This window comes from Protopterus annectens, chromosome 11.part0 (assembly GCF_019279795.1).
Source record: "Protopterus annectens isolate FY-2018-M chromosome 11.part0, PAN1.0, whole genome shotgun sequence".
In the NCBI taxonomy this organism is placed as follows: domain Eukaryota; kingdom Metazoa; phylum Chordata; order Ceratodontiformes; family Protopteridae; genus Protopterus; species Protopterus annectens.
This window is the reverse complement of record NC_056745.1, coordinates 1,351,069,897-1,351,088,216: the sequence shown is the minus strand read 5'-3', so window position 1 is coordinate 1,351,088,216 and position 18,320 is coordinate 1,351,069,897. Positions and strand designations below refer to the sequence as shown.

The 18,320-nt window shown below is 41.9% G+C and overlaps 1 protein-coding gene across 1 annotated transcript in view; it reads left to right on the top strand.

Moving 5' to 3' along the window:
- The window catches only part of TSGA13 (testis specific 13), a 317,918-nt gene that overhangs the window by 42,619 nt on the left and 256,979 nt on the right, over positions 1–18,320 (top strand). Inside the window, exon 2 of the mRNA XM_044088660.1 lies at positions 9,309–9,406. Coding sequence (XP_043944595.1) covers positions 9,367–9,406 — 40 coding nt within the window. The 5' untranslated portion in view covers positions 9,309–9,366. The remainder of the gene's footprint in view (positions 1–9,308; positions 9,407–18,320) is intronic.

Sequence of the window (18,320 nt, the reverse complement as noted above, 5' to 3'; positions counted from 1 at the left end):
TCTTTTAATTGAGATGTCATCTGGGCTACATGAATAACTTGCCCTTTAACTATACTTTTCTTTTGACTCATCAGGTGACTACTTTAGATATGAGTTGCTGAACGGGTCTATATTAAATCATCAAATGCTTAAAAAAGCGAACAATGATTTATTGAACCCATGTAAGTGAAAGCTTACACTCTCGAATGCTTAGAAAACACAAAACAAAAAAAATATTTTAAAACATTACATAAAGTGGGGGGCTTTGCCCCCCCACACCCCCCTACTTAAATATACCAACTCTGAGATCTCACTACAGTCACGAAAATGACAAAGTAATGGAAGCAGCCAAGCAATTTCTTTCCCAGGGAAAGAATTTGCTTATATGCAATTTTGCTATTTTTCCTTTTCGTGCTTTCGAATTTGATCAAGACGCATTTGAAAGAATGCGTCTTCGATCATTTAATAGGAACCTGTTGCTGAACGTAGGCTTTCTGTAAATTTTGAATTTGAATCCATTCTCACTACATTAAATATGCATGTCCAAATAATTTATTCCCTCGTTGCTGCTAGAATGAGTGAATCTTAAAACCTGTATGAATTATTTAAGCATTCCATGAAACCACTTACTTCTGTTTCAGATCCTGTCCATAAAATAAAAATTTCTTAAACAACTTAATTAGTTAATTAATTATAGTATTTAAATGTGCTGGTGAATAGTTTTGAATGATTCTGATGAAGTCCCAGTGAGTAGGGATGAAAGCGCTAAATCAATTTTAATTTTTTTTCAATAAATTTGGTTATTTTAAGTTTTAAGTCATTCTGGTCCTACTGACTACAGTGTATCCTTTCTGTGGATTGTAAATACAATTTAGAATACCAAGATTTTTTTTTTTACGGAGGTTGGGAATAAATCATATTACCTTTTAAGGTAAATATGCCTTACAAAAAGAAAAATGAAAGACTATTTTATACTGTGGGGAGAAGAAACAACAGAACACGTTTTTAATAAAAGTGAGAGAGTCAAAACATTTTGAATAAATCATGTATAGAAACAATTGTCAAAGATATTAAAAATATGAAGATATAAAGATATACATGATTGAATATGGATCTTATGAAAATATAAGTAAAAATTTAAAGATTTATTTTAGATGAGAATTTTTTTATATAATTGGGTAATATGGAATGAAAGAATTAATGAAATTATGCTTAATGGAAAATCGGTATTGTCACTTATATTAAAGAAAGTTAAGTTATGGTTATGGAAAAAGGAATGGAAGAGAAATCAAAATGGCAAGATGTTATGTGATCCTATCTCGCCTACATTCTGACTGATGGGTTCGGAGCCGATCCCTCGGCTCCGACTCGGCACGCTTATGCCAAAGAGCGAAGTCTCTTATTGGCTGAGCTTACTATATCCCAGGATGCACCACTACCAGTCCCCCAGATCTCGTTTGCCGCTAACTAGCAAAGACGTGGTCTCGAGCTGGCTGAGCTAAGTAGTGTCTTTTCACTAACTTTTTCTGTCAGAAATTTGCTATTTCTTTAACAAAAAGCTGTTTTAACAGCTACTCTGTGCTTTTGTGTGTGTTTTGAAATTTTTTTGTGGAAAATTTGTGTGTGATTGGTGTTTGTTCTGGCTACAGGCCCCCTTGATCTGTAGGGCCTTCCCTGTCAGTCAATCCCTTTGAACCTTTAGGGGTTCTTGGATTCCCTTAGATATATTCACTGTTGTATGTCTTCAGTTGGCCTTATTTTAATTGCGGGCTGTCATTCTTAACGGCAAGTTAATCTTTGTAGTGTCAGTCTATTTCAAAAGAGTTTTGTCTGTGAGAGAGTTACTGAGTTCTACTTATAATGTCTCAGGCTCCTAGGCCTTCGGGCTTTAAGAAGTGCACTAAATGTAGTTTTAAAATGTCTATCACGGATGACCACTCTCTCTGTGTATATTGTTTGGGCGCAAAACATTTGCAGGAGTCCTGCAGCGTGTGTCACGCTTTTTCCTCGAGGGTCCTCCAAGAGAGGAAAAATAAACTTATATTGAAAGGCCTTATAAAACCCTCTTTTGAAGAAGCTTTAACATCCTCTCCTTCTCCTGCTAAAAAGAAAAGGGCGTCGGCTCCGACCAGTCCGTCGGACCCGACCGCCAAAAGACATAGGCAGGCTTCTCCTTCGGCTCCAAGGACTTGGAGCCGAGGCGAACGGTCTGCCTCGATGCCTCCAGTCTCGACTCCTCTGGCTTCGGAGCCGATGGCTGGGGCATCGAGAGGCGGGTCACCTTCATCGGCTCCACTGATCTTGGAGCCGATGAAGGTTGTCCGCTCAGACACTTCCTCCTCGGCGCCTAAGTCCTCCTCGGCACCGATGGAAACTGGTTTGTGCATTCCTTCGGCGCCGATAGTTATCGAGTCGCCTCGGAGCCGGTCCCCTAGCCCCTTGGGGCCGTTGGAGAGGCCAACTCAAACCCGTTCGGTCTCCTCTAGATCATCGAGGATGTCAGATTCGGACATAGACAGGGTGCTCCAAAGACTGTTCCAGTCCCCAGTCTTTCAAAAATTTGTCTCGGCTCCAACCCAATTGGTTTCGGAGCTGATAGCCCATTCCATTGCCATTCCTCCTCCGACCGCTTCGGCTCCGTCGGAGCAGGTGCTGTTGGAGCCGGTGGAGATCCTAGGGTCGGCTCCGACCCTTACTCCAACCCCGGCCTTCGGGTCCGAGTTTGGCACGCGGACTTCTTCGGCCGGACCCGGGGGTGACGTTTCGGGACCAATGCTGTCGGTTCCGAGCCTCCCTCTCGGTGCTTCGGCTGCGGGACTTCCGTCTGCTATCATGGCTCCAGGGACCGGACACTCCCAGGATTCTGGGGGTCCGGCTTTCAGAGCTATGAGGAGTGCCTTGGCCAAGTCTTCTTCGGCCATCTCTACGGCTTTACCGGCACCTTCCCTGGGCATGGAGACTGGGTCTTTGGCAGTTCCCCTGTCCCTAGTCAGCGGAGCCCTGGGGCCTGAGGTTACCCCCACTGGGGGTTCCCCTCCTCCTGAGGGTTCTTCGTAGTTGTCTTCGGAGGAGCCCCCAAGGAAGAGATCGTGCAAGAGGAAGCACGTGGACTCCCCCGAGTCTCTTACATCGGACACTGATCTTGATGATGCGGAGGGGTCCCCAAAGTCGTCCTCGGATGATGTCTCATTCGCAGACATTTTAGAGATCCTTAAACAACGAGGCGGCTGGATATCCAAACCCCCCTCTGCTGATGAGTCAGTGCTTCTCAAGGCCTTTGGGGCTCAGCCCTCTGCCTCCTGGGTGTCTCCGCCCTTCGACGAGCTCCTGGATTTGGTTTGTCGGAGGGCGTGGGAACATCCAGATACTGTGGAACCAGTGCCTTCTCACCCTAACAAATTTTTGTCTGCCCCACCCGAGAAGGAGTTCTTGACGAAAGGTGTGGCTGTAGATGCCATGGTGGTGGCATCTGCTACACAACAGGACGTGGCAGAGGCTTCAACATCCGTCCATCCTCCTAATAAGGAGTCTAGGAGCATGGACCGGTACGGGAAGCGCACCCTGACTTCAGCGGCCTTTACTCTAAGGTCCCTGAATTATTTGGCACATTTTACCAGGCTACAGAGGGATCTGGTCAAGGAGCTGTCAGATTCCCTCTCAGGTAACCTACCTGAGCAGCTAGCCCAGTCGGTTAGCTCTCAGTTGGCTATCCTTACCTCGATTTCTAACTCGTCCATGAGGCTCATTTCATATGCAGCCGAAGGGGCGGGCAGAGCGGCAGGCACAGGCGTAGCTCTACGGAGACAAGCCTGGCTCCGTTTGTGTCATTTCGCGGAGGCCTTCAAGTCTTCCTTCACCGACGCTCCCTTTGATGGGTCCTCTTTGTTTGGACCTAAGGTAAAAGACACTCTTACCCGCTGTGAGCAAGAGGGAAAAACTTTATCTGCCGTAGGTGCACGTTATTCCACTCCCTTTCGGCCTTATCCCAAGGCTAAAAGAGGAGGGAAGATGTGGTTCTGCAAATCACAGAAGTTTTTTCCTCAACAGCAGGAAGATTCCCCTTCCAGAGGCAGAGGACGGGGAAAGTTTTCTGGGAGACGCCGTCCCAGAGGCGGCAGAGGGCCCCGCAATTCTGGAGACCGCGAGTCCTTTCGTGGCTCTTCAGCCTCCCACACTTCATGAGGGATTGCCCGGCTGTGCTGCTCCGGAGCCAGTCGGGTGCCATTTTGCCAAGCACCTAAAAGCCTGGGAGTCTATCACTCAGGACAGATGGGTGCTTCGGATTATTGCCGGAGGTTACACCATTCCCTTCACACACTCACCCCCACCGTCCAAAAAAATCCCGGACCCACCACCCAGTCAAAGGGAAATTGCAGCCGCAGAAGCTTCAAAGCTGCTAGAAAAAGGAGTCATCCAACCGGTCCCCACAGACCAGATCGGATCCGGAAATTACTCAAGGTTCTTTTTAGTGCCAAAAAAGACAGGGGACCTGAGACCAATATTGGATCTCAGCAAACTAAACCAGTCCGTCATGAAGTCCAAATTCCGAATGGTCACTTTACAATCCATTCTCCCATTGTTGGAGAAGGATGTTTGGATGTGCTCCATAGATCTCAAGGACGCCTATTATCACATACCGATACATCAGGCGTCCAGGAGGTATCTGCGCTTCAGCCTGGGAGACAGTCATTTCCAATTTTGTGCACTGCCCTTTGGTCTCACCACAGCCCCAGGGTGTTCACCAAGTGTTTGGCAGTAGTGACTGCTCACCTGAGGAGTCTTGGATTCCAAGTGTTTCCCTATCTGGACGACTGGCTCCTGACTGCCACCACCAGGCATCTACTAATAGACAACCTAAAAGCCACCATCTCCCTGGGTGCTTCCCTGGGAATTACATTCAATTGGTCAAAGTCTGTCTTGCTGCCCTCTCAGCGCATAAGATTCATAGGAGCAGAGATAGACTCAAAATTGATGCGCATCTTCCTTCCTACCGAAAGGATTCAAACTTTACAAGGTCAAGTCCAAGCCCTGCTTCTAAGATCCAAAGCCCCAGCCAGGATGGTCCTGCAACTTTTAGGTTCGATGTCTGCCACGGTTCTCCTAGTTCCTCTGGCAAGATTGCACATGAGGATTCTTCAGTGGCTGTTATCGACACAATGGTCTTTTCAGAATCTCCCCCTCAATCATCTCATACTGATTACAGAAACGTGCAAACGGGACCTCCGCTGGTGGCTTCAGCCATCCAATCTGAATCAGGGAAGACCTTTTGTTATCCCCCCTCCGGTGGCCACCCTGACAACGGATGCCTCCCAGACAGGGTGGGGGGGGGGCATTGTCTGGGCAGGTTAGTTCAGGGTTCTTGGCTTCCAGACGAAACCTTTCTCCATATCAATGTATTGGAAATGAGGGCTGTACTTCTGTCCCTACAGGCCCTTCACAAGTTTCTCCCTCAAGGCATTATCGCTATCCACACAGACAACATGTCGGTGGTCTGGTATCTAAACAAACAAGGAGGGACCAGATCTTACCCCCTTTGCAGAGAGGCCATGAGGGTGTGGGAATGGGCTGTAGCTACCAACCGTTTCCTGGTAGCGACCCACATTCCAGGGAAATCCAATATATTGGCAGACAGATTAAGCAGGACGATTCTCTCTCCTCACGAGTGGTCTCTGAACGAAACTGTAGCAGCTCAGGTTTTCAGAAGATGGGGGACCCCGTGCTGCGACCTGTTTGCAACACCACAAAACACAAAATGCAAAAGGTTCTTTTCCTTGACTCCACGTCAGGGGGAGGCAGCTACGGATGCTCTAGCCCAACCTTGGCCAACAGGACTACTTTATGCCTTTCCTCCGGTTCCACTCCTCCCCAAAGTCATCCAGAAAGCTTCCCAATTGGGGTCCACAATGATACTAATTGCTCCGCACTGGCCTCGTCAGGTATGGTTCCCCTACCTAAAGAAACATGCTCTGGACGGTCCTTGGTTTTTGGATCTAACTCCGGACCTGCTGATTCATCAGTCGGGACGACAACACCAGTCCCTTCACACTTTGAAATTAACAGCTTGGCTCCTCCACTTCCGACTTTAGTCAGAAATCACACCTTAGACCCGGAAGTTATTCACATTTTATCTTCGGCCCACAAACCCACCACTAAGAAATTGTACCTCAGTAAGTGGAAGAGGTTTGCTATCTGGGCTCAACTCAGGGGCTTAGACCCTATTACTGCCCCGATACCAGAGGTCTTGAAATTTTTAACATCCTTGTTTACTCAAGGATCTTCAGTCTCTACTATTAAAGTCCAACTAGCAGCTATCTCTAAATTTCACGAATCCATAGATCCACCGTTGATGAGCAGCAGATTATGCAAAACTTTCATTAAAGGTGCTGGGCTGTTAAGACCCCCAGTTTTTCATCCTGCGCCTCCGTGGGATCTTGATTTGGTACTTCGTGCCTTAACATCTTCCCCTTTCGAACCGGCTGCTACATGTGAGTTAAAATATCTGTCTTGGAAAACTGCCTTCTTAGTTGCAATTACCTCTGCAAGAAGAGTTTCAGAGCTTCAAGCCCTATCTATCAAACCACCGTACTTGATTTTTCACAAGGATAGAGTATCACTTAGGCCTAACCCATCTTTTGTCCCAAAGGTTTGTTCTAATCTCTGTCTCCAACAATCTCTAGAACTACCAGTTTTCTTTCCAAAATTCTCCAACGAAGCGGAGTACACCCTCCATAAATTGGATGTTCACAGGCAATTGCGCTTCTATCTAGACAGGACTCAGCAAATTCGAAAATCAGACCAGTTGTTTGTGTCCTTTTCAGACAATAAATTGGGTAAAACCATCACTAAAGCTACTATCTCCAAATGGATTAGAGATTGTATAACTCAGGCTTATTCCTCTTCAAATAAGCAACTTACAACATCTATCAAAGCTCACTCTACCAGAGCTATGGCTACTTCTATTGCTTTTCATTCCAAGCTCGCTATTTCTGAGATTTGTGCTGCAGCTACTTGGTCCAACCCGCACACTTTCATTTCCCACTATAAATTGGATGTGGCATCTAAAGGGCAAGCATCATTTGGGTCCACGGTACTCAGGAGTGTTTTCCAGTGAGCCACCCAGGATTCAGGTGCTAGGGACGCTGTCCCATCAGTCAGAATGTAGGCGAGATAGGATCACATAACATCTTTTAGTTATGTACTCACCATAACTTCAGATGTTTGGGATCCATCTCGCCTACATTCCTAATACCCACCCTCCTTCCCCCTGCCTTGGAGATCAGAAGAGATTGAACGGTTTTGAGTTCTACTGTTTTTATCTTGTTTCATCTGACGATGTTATATAAGCAGTGCGTGCATGTGTGCATGTATGCGGACAAACTAGATCTGGGGGACTGGTAGTGGTGCATCCTGGGATATAGTAAGCTCAGCCAATAAGAGACTTCGCTCTTTGGCATAAGCGTGCCGAGTCGGAGCCGAGGGATCAGCTCCGAACCCATCAGTCAGAATGTAGGCGAGATGGATCCCAAACATCTGAAGTTATGGTGAGTACATAACTAAAAGTTTTGATGTATAAAGTATAGAAATGAATCAAAATAATTGTAAAAAATGTAAATACGCATATATATATATATATATATATATATATATATATATATATATATATAAAGGACCCCCCCAACTCTTTTAGATAGGTGCTGTGTGATCTTTTACATCCATTTGAGCTACAACCAACTCAAGCAGATGGTACCTTAGCTTAACATTTCATCTCAAGGACAACACATGTAGGAGTGTATCACCCTTTAATGCGGCACTGCAGTGGCAGGAGTCCAATTGCCTAAAGTTGGAGTAGAATACATAGCTTTCTGGTCTTCCATCACCAGAGGAGAAGGTGTTACTTGTTGTGCCACTGACACAGCATATTGGCAAAATGCTATTTATTTATTTATTTAATTTTTTGTTAAAAGAAAGACTTCATTATTATCAGAATTATATGACTTTTTCGATATAAAACTTTGCATCAGCTTAACTTTTAGATCTATATGAAACTGGTTAATTGTAGGTAACTAATATGCAGTGGTTACTTAGTTGATAATAACCTTCAAATGGGACATTGTCAAATGCGACAAGAAAACTTTGAAGAATTCCTAAATCCACTGAACATGCCTTCTGAATATGCAATACCAGTAACAGATAATGTAATAGGAGCCATTTTGGTAAACAAAATCACTGTGGTGATTAAACATTTCCAAAGTGACAAGGCTGTGACAGGAGATGAGATATGGCTAGAAAATATTAAAGGTACCGGACGTTTTGTGTTATCGTGGCTATTATACTTATCAGTGCTGTTAGAGAAGAGTGGGACAGTACTTTTAGATTAATAAGCTGGTGTTGTGGTCTCTCATTTTCAAAAAAGGGCTTTAGGATACTCTGTTGAGTGTTTCAGTTATAGAGAGATCACACTTCTAAGCCTGGCTGAGAAAGCATATGGCAGACAGCTGGAAAGAAGACTGCATCCAATATTTGAGCCTCTGATTCAAGAGGACTAGTACAGCTTCTGTCCTAGCTGTGAAACAGTGCATCAGCTTTTTACCCTTGCATAGATACTTGAAGGTCATACGTTGTTTTCTGTACAGCATACATGTCTTTTGAGTACCCCAGAATGTTTTGTGCTACAACAGTGCTGTGGTTAGAGAAAAGTCTGCAAAAGCTGATGCTGAGGCGTCTGCTGAGTATGAGTTCAAATGTTATAAGGCACTTCATCCCTCTACACCTTTCCTAAGTTTTTAGGCTGCTTTGCCTTCCTTTATGCAAATCACTTGTCTATGTATGATCTTTCAGCTGTTCTGGAGAAATCCCTTTAACTTGTTTGTGTTTTGGTGTATTTTTCACGATAAATGCATAAAGCTGACTTGGGAGACCTCCTCTCCAGTGACATAGCTGTTGCTATGCTGCTGTTTATGAACTTTATATGTACAAAGAGTCATTATAATGTTGTTCTAATAGTTTCAGTCCATAGTTGGAAACATTTTCTAGAGTATCTTAGAAATTCTCCAGCAAATCAATTTTTTTCAGCAGAAACAAGGGCTAAAATTTAGAGAATGGTTTGCTTACGTATATGTGTGATGTATGTGTGTGTGTATATATATATATATATATATATATATATATATATATATATATATATATATATATATAAAATATATTATTACATAATATATAATATTATAATATAATTAACCATTGATGTGCTTTGTTACACGATTACAGCATTTTTGGTTATTGTTACGTTAGTAAGAAAGCATGTTCCAAAAATGTCTTTCTTTTCTTAGATTTCTAGGAAGAGACAATGCAGACTACTTCCTTCATCCAGTTATCAAGGAGCACGAAATGTCACCAAAGGCTAAACAAGTGCTGAAAAGGGTAAAAGGTAAGGGCACTGCTAGCTTGTGTGTATTGTGCACTGCAAACAACAGCACTAGCCACCAGTCTTAGAAAAACATCACAATTTCTTGTACAAAAACAAAGATGTAGGTTTTTCCCAAAACAAAAGTTTTTTTGGCTGAACAAAAGATCACAGCAAGTACCTTCAATTCAACACAGTTTCATACAGCTATTACACAGTCTCCTTCAAAAGGTCTCTCTCTTCCTAAACCTATTAGTATCTCTCTCTTATGGATTACTGTAACTGGAACAATTTCCTGCTTCCTACTGGTGTTTTCTTCTGGGTCTTCATCCACTCTATCTCTTGTATTCAAGAAGGACAAACAGGGAACTCAGAATGGGTCTGTTTTATTCTCATTTTATACAGCATTAATTATTTCATTAAGTAAAACTTCGCCAGCTAATACAACAACGTTTCTCTCTGCTCTTTAAGCAGCATCTTCATTTAAAGTGATAGCAACATTTCTTCGGCTAATAAAAAAAAAAGTTTCTCCTTGTTCTTGAAGAAACAGTTTTATTTACCTTACGTGCTTAAAATAAACACTTCCTATTTGGAATAGTGGTTCTGTTTATACATGTTTCTCACACACACACACACACACACACACACACACACACACACACACACACACACACACACACACACACACACACACACACACACAATATACGTATGTATATCTCACTGGCTTTTTCAAGAGTAAACACTAAAACATTTAAAAATCACAATACAACAATGTTCCTCCAAAACATACAAATTTTACTAAACTGAAATAAGTCTGCTGTTTGATATATATACATATACATATACCTCTCGCATATTTATGTCTCTCTTAGACATACATGCACACAATCATTTGACTCTTACTTTACTGTTTAGATTTGTTGGTTTAAAGCTCTTTATAAGTGTTGGTTTGTAACTCACATTCTGGTGTCTTGCAAATAAGTTGATTATAAAGTTATTTTTTATTGTAGACTTAGCAGATTTAATCCCTTTCTTAAATTAATGCAAAGCATTTGAAAATGTACTTAAGCCATGGTAAATTAGCCCTATCATTTTAGTTTTCTATTTATTTAATTAATTGCGTAGTAAGACTTAGTTGGTTTTTGGTTTAATTTATTAATTTATAATTTAGAGCAAATAGTTTGTAATTCAGACTTTGTGAGTAGTATCTATAAATAATATACATCCCATGTCTGTGCCAGCCTTTTACAGCTAATTGATAACTTGCAGTAACATGGGAGACTGTATATCTAAATCAAGGCATGTAATGCTGTATTTGCAAGTTGCTGTACTTCAAGGTATATAAATGAACCATGCGGCAAGTAGACACAGCCATACAATAAAATATGCACACTAAAGCACAAGACACAGTCCGTAAGGTAACCCCACGTTACAGCCCAATGTCACAAGAACATAAAATGGGAACTCAGACCAGCATGTCTCGTTGAGCTGTATTAAAGAGATTGAATGCTCAGGTTGCTGAAATGCCTTCAGGCATAATTGATTATAAACTCAAGTGACTGTAAAGTGCCATTATTTGTTTGTGGGAGAGCATGGAACAATCTCCACTGTTGTATAACCCATTGAGATAGCAACATTCCAAATGAAAAAAAAACAACTGGTACAGCTGATCATAAATCAGCTGATTGCATGCACTGGCACTTTTCTGTTCAAGATCACAGTATAGGGGAATTTGCCCTTTCCCTATAATAGTGCAACCTTGGAATTGGTTCATAGCTTTGTACTAAACTAACAACCACTGGGGCCCTTATAAGCCTAGCCATGCATCCTAAATGTGACCCACAAATTTGATTTATAGAGAGGGTGATTTACTGACTGCCCCTGTCCATCAGAGACATAGGCACTAGACCAGTGGTAAATTTCTGATTACCCATCTATTGCTTCAAGGTGTGCTTAAATAGGGATAGGGAGTAAATCTGCTTCAAATGGCTTGTTCCAGAAAATGGGGATGCTCTGAGAAACATATCTGTCTCTCCAACATGTCATATGTATGTTGCAAGCAACATTTAGGTCTTTTAATCTAGAAGTTCGGATACTGTTTGTTTTGTGGGTGTGCAAAAAGTTCATCAAAATTAGGGTCCAGAGATACCTTTTATGCAAAGCAAAGATCACCTCTTAGAAGTCTTTATGATACTGTGTAAACAGTCAGGGCTTTGAGGCAATCATTGTAGGACATTGTGTTTACTCCCTGTATTCTTTTTATAAGGAACCTTAGTGGATGTTCCAGTTGCTGCATGTGTCTGGTCAGGTACATTCAAAGGGGGCATTATACTCTATGATGGTTCTGATTAGGGTGGAGTACAGTGGTAAGATGACCTCTTTGAACCTATGTGCCATGCTCTTGATTATAAGTTGAGCAACAGAGAGGGATTTTATTACTACCTTGGAAACATGTTGGTCAAAGGCTAGGTTTCCATCAACATGGGTTCCCAGATCCTGACTAATGAATTAACATTTTGGAGTGTTTTACTGATGACATAGTTATCCAGGGTGGACAACTTACCAAAAGGTACTATAATGCATTTCTTGGTATTGAGTTTTAAGCCATGGCTTTGGCATCAAGAATTTGTCTGTGTTAGACCTTCCAGAATGGTGTTCTCATCCTGAGATATTCAATGACTGCTCGCAATCATCTGTGAACTTGGTTAGCCTGAGGCCTTTGACATTGGCTTTAACATCCGAGAAGTAGGCGTCAAAGAGGAGTAGGTCTAGCACAGATCCATGGGGAACTCCACTGGTGAACAGCCTCTTTGTGGAGGTGACCTCACTGATTCTAACCTCCTGGGGTCCTATCAGGGAGCCAGCTAGCTATCCAGCATGTTATAAAGGGATTTATGTCTAGTTCAATAAGTTTTTTGACAATGCCCAAGTGATATATTATATCAAATGCTTGGGTCAGATCTGGGTAGGCAGTATACATAGTTTTCTCCTCATCCATTGCCTTAGTGACCTTTTCAAAGTAGTCCACCAGATTCAGTCAGCATGACCTTCATTTAACAAAGTCAAACTGGAATGGATCCATTGTCTGGAGAACTCATGTGTCCTTGTTGATAATTTCCATGATAATTCTTTTCATGGCTTTGCAAATAAGACTAGTCAGACTAATGGATGTGTAGTTTTCAGGATCTGTTGAAGGTCCTCCATTATGAAGGGGGGTGACTGTTGCAGTCCTGCAGTCATGTGACACAAAGAATGTTTTAAGACTATACTTAAATAGTGACTTCAAGGTTCCTGATAGGTCATATTTTAAACTGTTCAGGAGGCATTCTGGGATGTTATTGGGGCCCACTGAGGCTGTATTCTTGGTTTTAGAAAGCTCAAGTAGTACAAGCATACACACACACACACACACACATATATATATATATATATATATATATATATATATATATATATATATATATATTTACACACATATAAAATTGCCAGGGGGTGTGGAGCACAGCACCCCCATGGGAGGGGTGACAGGGGGGCTTGCCCTTCGTGATTCAAAGCAGAGTATATTCAAATCTTTGTGATTTGAACTGTTTTATTTTTATGACAGGTGTTCAAAGTTTTGAAACTCAGAATGCTTGTTTTTTATATATATATATATATATATATATATATATATATATATATATATATATATATAGGTCCCCTTCAGCAGATTGAACCTTTAAAAGTTCAAACCTCATATGGCCAAGACCATATGATTGAACTTTTAAAAGTTCAAATGGACTGAATGGAGATCCGCGTACAGTGCGGAATGGCAAGATTTCCCTTTTCCACAATGTAGTGCGATCTCAGAGTTGGTATATTTGAGTAGTGGAGGGTGTGGGGGTGAGGGGTGAGGGTGTATATATATATATATATATATATATATATATATATATATATATATATATATATAAAATGTAGCTGGGGGTGTGGTGGGTGCAAAAACCCCTTTACAAAAAATGCACTTACTTTTTTCTTGTTTTTTTGGTGTTGTTTTTCTGGTGGCTTATGTTTCGATCCATATTGTTCAATTACATTGCTTCAACTTACTTGTGGTTTTAACTGTCATACATTTATCTCATAATAAAGTAGTGATGTAACCTTATAGTTGTGTGTCCTACCATGTCCCTTGGCAAGATGGCACCAAACACTTCACAAAGCTAAGTAGACTTACAACTTTTGAAGCTATTCTGTTACACTGTCCATATATGTAGACAATGGTTTAATGCATACAAGGGAAGGAAAGGGTGTATAGGAAAGTAAGAAAAAATGAAGAATAAGTACAGGGTTATGCTAAAAACTAATATCTTTCATTTTTTCGTGGTTAGGGGTCGCCACAGCAGAACTCCAGTCCGGTAATGATTGGCAGTGGATTTTTACAGTGATGAGGTGCCAGCCTGATGCCCAACCTTCAAAGAAGGCACATCCATTCATGCATGCACCTACGTGCATGTCTTTAAAGATCACTTGACCATGGGGAGGACATGCAGACTCCACACAGAAAGTGCTCCAGCCCAGAATTGAACTGGAGAACCTCTTGCTGTGAGCGACAATGCTAACCACTGCATCACCGTGGCAAGTAGAGGGTTACACTAAAGGACATAATATAGGAATGTGCAGTATGGTTGGAAGGAGGGCAAACTGGGATCCCTATTTTTCTTTATATGGAGAAAAGAGAAGAGGAGGAGGGTGTAAAATAAGGTAAAGCAGATAAGAAAGGGGGTTAGGATATTGTGTGGGAGCTGACAGCCAAATGTATGGAAGTGCATATACTAGGTAAGGAGACATAGGATGGACAGAGTGTAGACAAATGGTGATAGGGAGGTATGGATAATACACAGGGTATGGAATGAGATACAAAAGGAAGTCGGAGTTAGACTGGAACCATTTGAAATGTCTGGACCTGGTAGAGTGAGTCCCAAAATAGAGACTGAATGGTTGAAAAAAATGGACTTATATATATTGAGTTCAGAATGATCATTTCTTGGGATATTCCCTTTTCTCCAAGGTATAGGGATCTTGGAGTTAGTATATATAAGTTCTGGAGATGTAGGGGGCTTGTCTCACACATGGGGGGTGCAGTGGGGTCCCCCCAGCAAATAAAGAAGTTTAAAGGAGAAGAGCAATCTTCAAGATTCACCCTTTCCCTGGGTTTTCTTCTTTTTTTTTGGCTAATTGGCACACTGCATTTTTAGTGCTGAAATTTCAGTACACAGCCAATCACAGCTGTGATCATTTAATGACAGCATGTAAGCTTTCAAATCTTTTAGCAACCCCTGCAGGTTGCTTCACCCTTTATAAGGCTTACTTCAAATGTTGACAATCCAAAGGAACAGGGCTGGAGAAATGAGATCAAACAGTGAGCCAAAAAAACAACAAAAAAAGCCCAAAATGCTGGATCTCAAATGCCAAATACTTTATTCGCAATTCATAAAACACACAAAGCTTTTGGGATCAACCGCATTTCAAATGTTGACAATTAGAAATTTGGGGAAAGAGTAATAGAGTGAGGTAAGAAGAAGATAGTTATACTCATCAAAGATTTGAATCTGCTAGAGCAAGACCGGGCAATTTCAAGCACAGGGCAGAGGGGCAGTAGGAGATGAGTGACATCTCATAGGATTATAGGAAGTTACTAAGCTAATGGCTCTAGGACCCTTAGAAGCCTAGCTAGGTTCTACCCTTATTTCCAGGATCATCACCTGTTGTCCCTGTCCAAGAGGGACACAGGTGGAACCCCAGGGTGAATTTATGGTTACCCATCCAATCGTTCAGATTGCGTTTAAAGAGGGCCAGTGAGGTGCTCTGTTTGACATGAAGTGGGAATCTGTTCCAAAGGTGTGGTAACCTCTGTGAGACAAATCTGTCCCTCCAGCAGGTTCTGTTAATGTCACATACCAGGTTAAGGTCTTTAGAGTAAGTAACCCGTGTACCATTTGACTTACAGAGATGCAGCATTTCCAATAAGGTCAGAAGGACCATAAGAAGTTCATCCAACTGACGCAAGACTGCATTAAAATGTATAATTCTGGATGTGGTCTTATCCCAGACAGTACAGCCAGATCCAGCACTACACAACCTAGGCAGCTACTTAGACCCTGCTGACTGGGAGGGGGATTGCTGGCCAAGGAGCTGCCACATCATTTACATTTTTTTAATTTAAAAAATTACATGTGTTCTTTAATGGAGTTCTTCTTTAGGAACACCCTCTGTGTCTGCGTTCCTGCATTTGTCAACACACACACACCTGCTGTTGCTTGCTTCTTTTCTGCTTTCTGTGCGCATGGAATTTAAATACAAGATATTTCTGCTGCCTAGCCCCCTGCTTCCATGGAATTAAACACAGAAATTCCATCCATTGGCTTCCATTGAATTAAGCATGGGAGTTCCATCCATTCGTAAGGGGGGTTGTGTGTATATAAAATGTCTTAGTTAGGGCTGGCAGGTTAGTTAATTTGCTCAGTCTCAAACTCTGTACCTTGGTTACTAAAGAGCCTGAATCCTCTACACCAACTGCCAGACTACTCAAAACATATATGAGGTTCAGTGCATTTTCAAAGAATTGAGTTTCAGTGTATTTTCAAGAAATTGTGAGCTTCAAGGGAAGAGAAGTTTGCTGCTGCTCATGCTAAGTCTGATTTTAATGTGTAACTGTTTTGTTTAGAAAATGGTGGTCACTGTTTGTTTATTTATTTATTTATTTCAGTTTAATTACCGGGGAAGTCCACTGGGCCAGAATGTGCCCATTTTCAGTGGAGGCCCGGGGAGAAAAGCTCCATAAGAAACACAATTAGAGGTTACAAAAAATGCCAAATGCAAAGGTAAAATACATGTATGAATTCATGCAAAACAGGTATAGTAAAAGAATAAATTGTCATTGTACATGCAATGAGACAAAGGTTGCAGGTTTTTACATTCAGAGCAATAAGAATCAATTGTCAAGAAATAGGCATCAGTGATTACTGGATAGTTGCGTTATATACATGCTAGGAGTTGAGAGAGAAATTGAATGATCAGAAGGTGATGGATTAGGTTTGTGTAAGGTAAATAGAAAAGGAGAGGAAGTAGAGAAGTTTGCAGCAGGAGTTTAGTAGGCTCTATGGGGAAATTTATATGTATTTATGTAGGGTGAAAGCAGGAGCATTTGTGTTTGGAAGATAGAAATGAGAAAAGTTGTGTCTTGAAAGATTCGGGGTCAGGTATCGTCCTAAGTGAGGGAGGAAAAGAGTTCCATTTTTTGCCTACAATGAAAGAGAGAAGGAGTTGGCCTGCAGGGCGTTTGGGTTTATGAACAGAGATTAAATTTTGATGTTCAGATCTCAGAGATCTGGTCGGGATGTAAGGGGGAAGGATGTTTGTTAGTGCTGGGCACTTATTTGGAAAGAATATTAATTTGTGAGTGGTGGTAAGTTGGAGGTAGTCGAGGTAGTTAGGGAGTTCCAGCCAGTTCAATGATTGTAGGGTGAGGCAGTGGTGAGTACAGGTTTTGGATTTGGTTGCGAATTTGGAGATTTTATTATAGCAAGTTTCAAGTTTAGAGGTGATGGAAGAAGACAGTTTAGTTAGAAGAGGGGCTCCATATAGTAAGGAAGGAAGGAGGTAGGTAGTTGCTAAAGTATGCCTGGAGGAGTTGGAGAGAAAGTGGTTATTCCTGTAGAGCATACCAAGTTTTTGGTGGGTTTTTTTTGATGTTTTGCTGTAAGTGGATATCAAATTTAAGGTATTCATCTATGGTGATACCAAGGAGTTTTGCAGAAGGAACCACTTCTATGGCAGTGTTGCTTTGGCTAAGGACTTTGAAAGCATTTTTGTCAAAGGAGTAGGCCCTGGTGGGTGGGAAAAGAAGTATTTTAGATTTATTAGAGTTGAGAGAGAGATGGTTGCAGTGCATCCACTTCTCGGTAGTGGAAAAAGCCATTTGAGTTTTTGACAGTAGTTCTGGCAGGTTGGCAGTGGAGCAAACTAAGGTGGAGTCATCAGCGTATTGGATAACTGTTGTGTCAGGGATGATAGTGTGAAGGTTATTTATGAAGATGTTGAAGAGCATGGGTCCAAGGATGGATCCCTGGGGAACACCGGTGGGTGTGGGCAGGAAGGAGGAGGTAGAGTTATTCCATCTAACAGCTTGTGATCTGTCAGATAGGTAGCTGGAGAACCAGGAGAGGGTTTCAGGGGAGAGATGAAGGTTGGAGAGATGGCAGAGAAGGTGTTTGTGGGAGATAGTGTCGAAGGCTTTAGAAAGATCAAGTAGTGTTGAGGATACTAGTAAACCAGAGTCTCGGGCCCGATTTACTGTTTCTAAGAAGGATAGTAAGGCGGTAATGGTGCTGTGGCCAGGGCGGAAACCATACTGGGTGGGAGTTATGAGGTTATTTTGGGTTAAGAAAGGCATAAGTTGGTGGTGGACACATTTTTCAAGAATTTTTGATAAAGGTGAAAGAAGGGCGATTGGGCGGAAGTTGGAGATATTAGTGTTTTTGCCTCCTTTATGAAGAGGAAGGATGAAGGCAAAACGCCAGAGTTTGGGTACGTAAGATTCTTTTAAAGATCTATTGATTAGGATGGCTGACAGGGATGGCAATACCTTCAGCAGCAGCTTTGAGGAAGGAGGAGGGTATGTTGTCAGGGGCATTTGAGCAAGGCTTTAGTTTAGTGAGAAGTCTTTTTATAAAAGTAGTTGGAACAGGTTTGAGATGGAAATTAGGAGAGGAGTTAAGAGGGTAGGAGGTAGTAGAGGAATGAGAGTAAGAAGGATTGTTGTCTGGGAAAGATTTGGTAAGATTAGCTATAGAGTCAGTAAAAAATGTGTTAAAGAGAGAGCTGAGTTCTGAGTCAGTTATGCTAGGGTCTGGGCAGGGATTATTCCTGGATCCTGGGTGGAGTAGGGAATTAATAG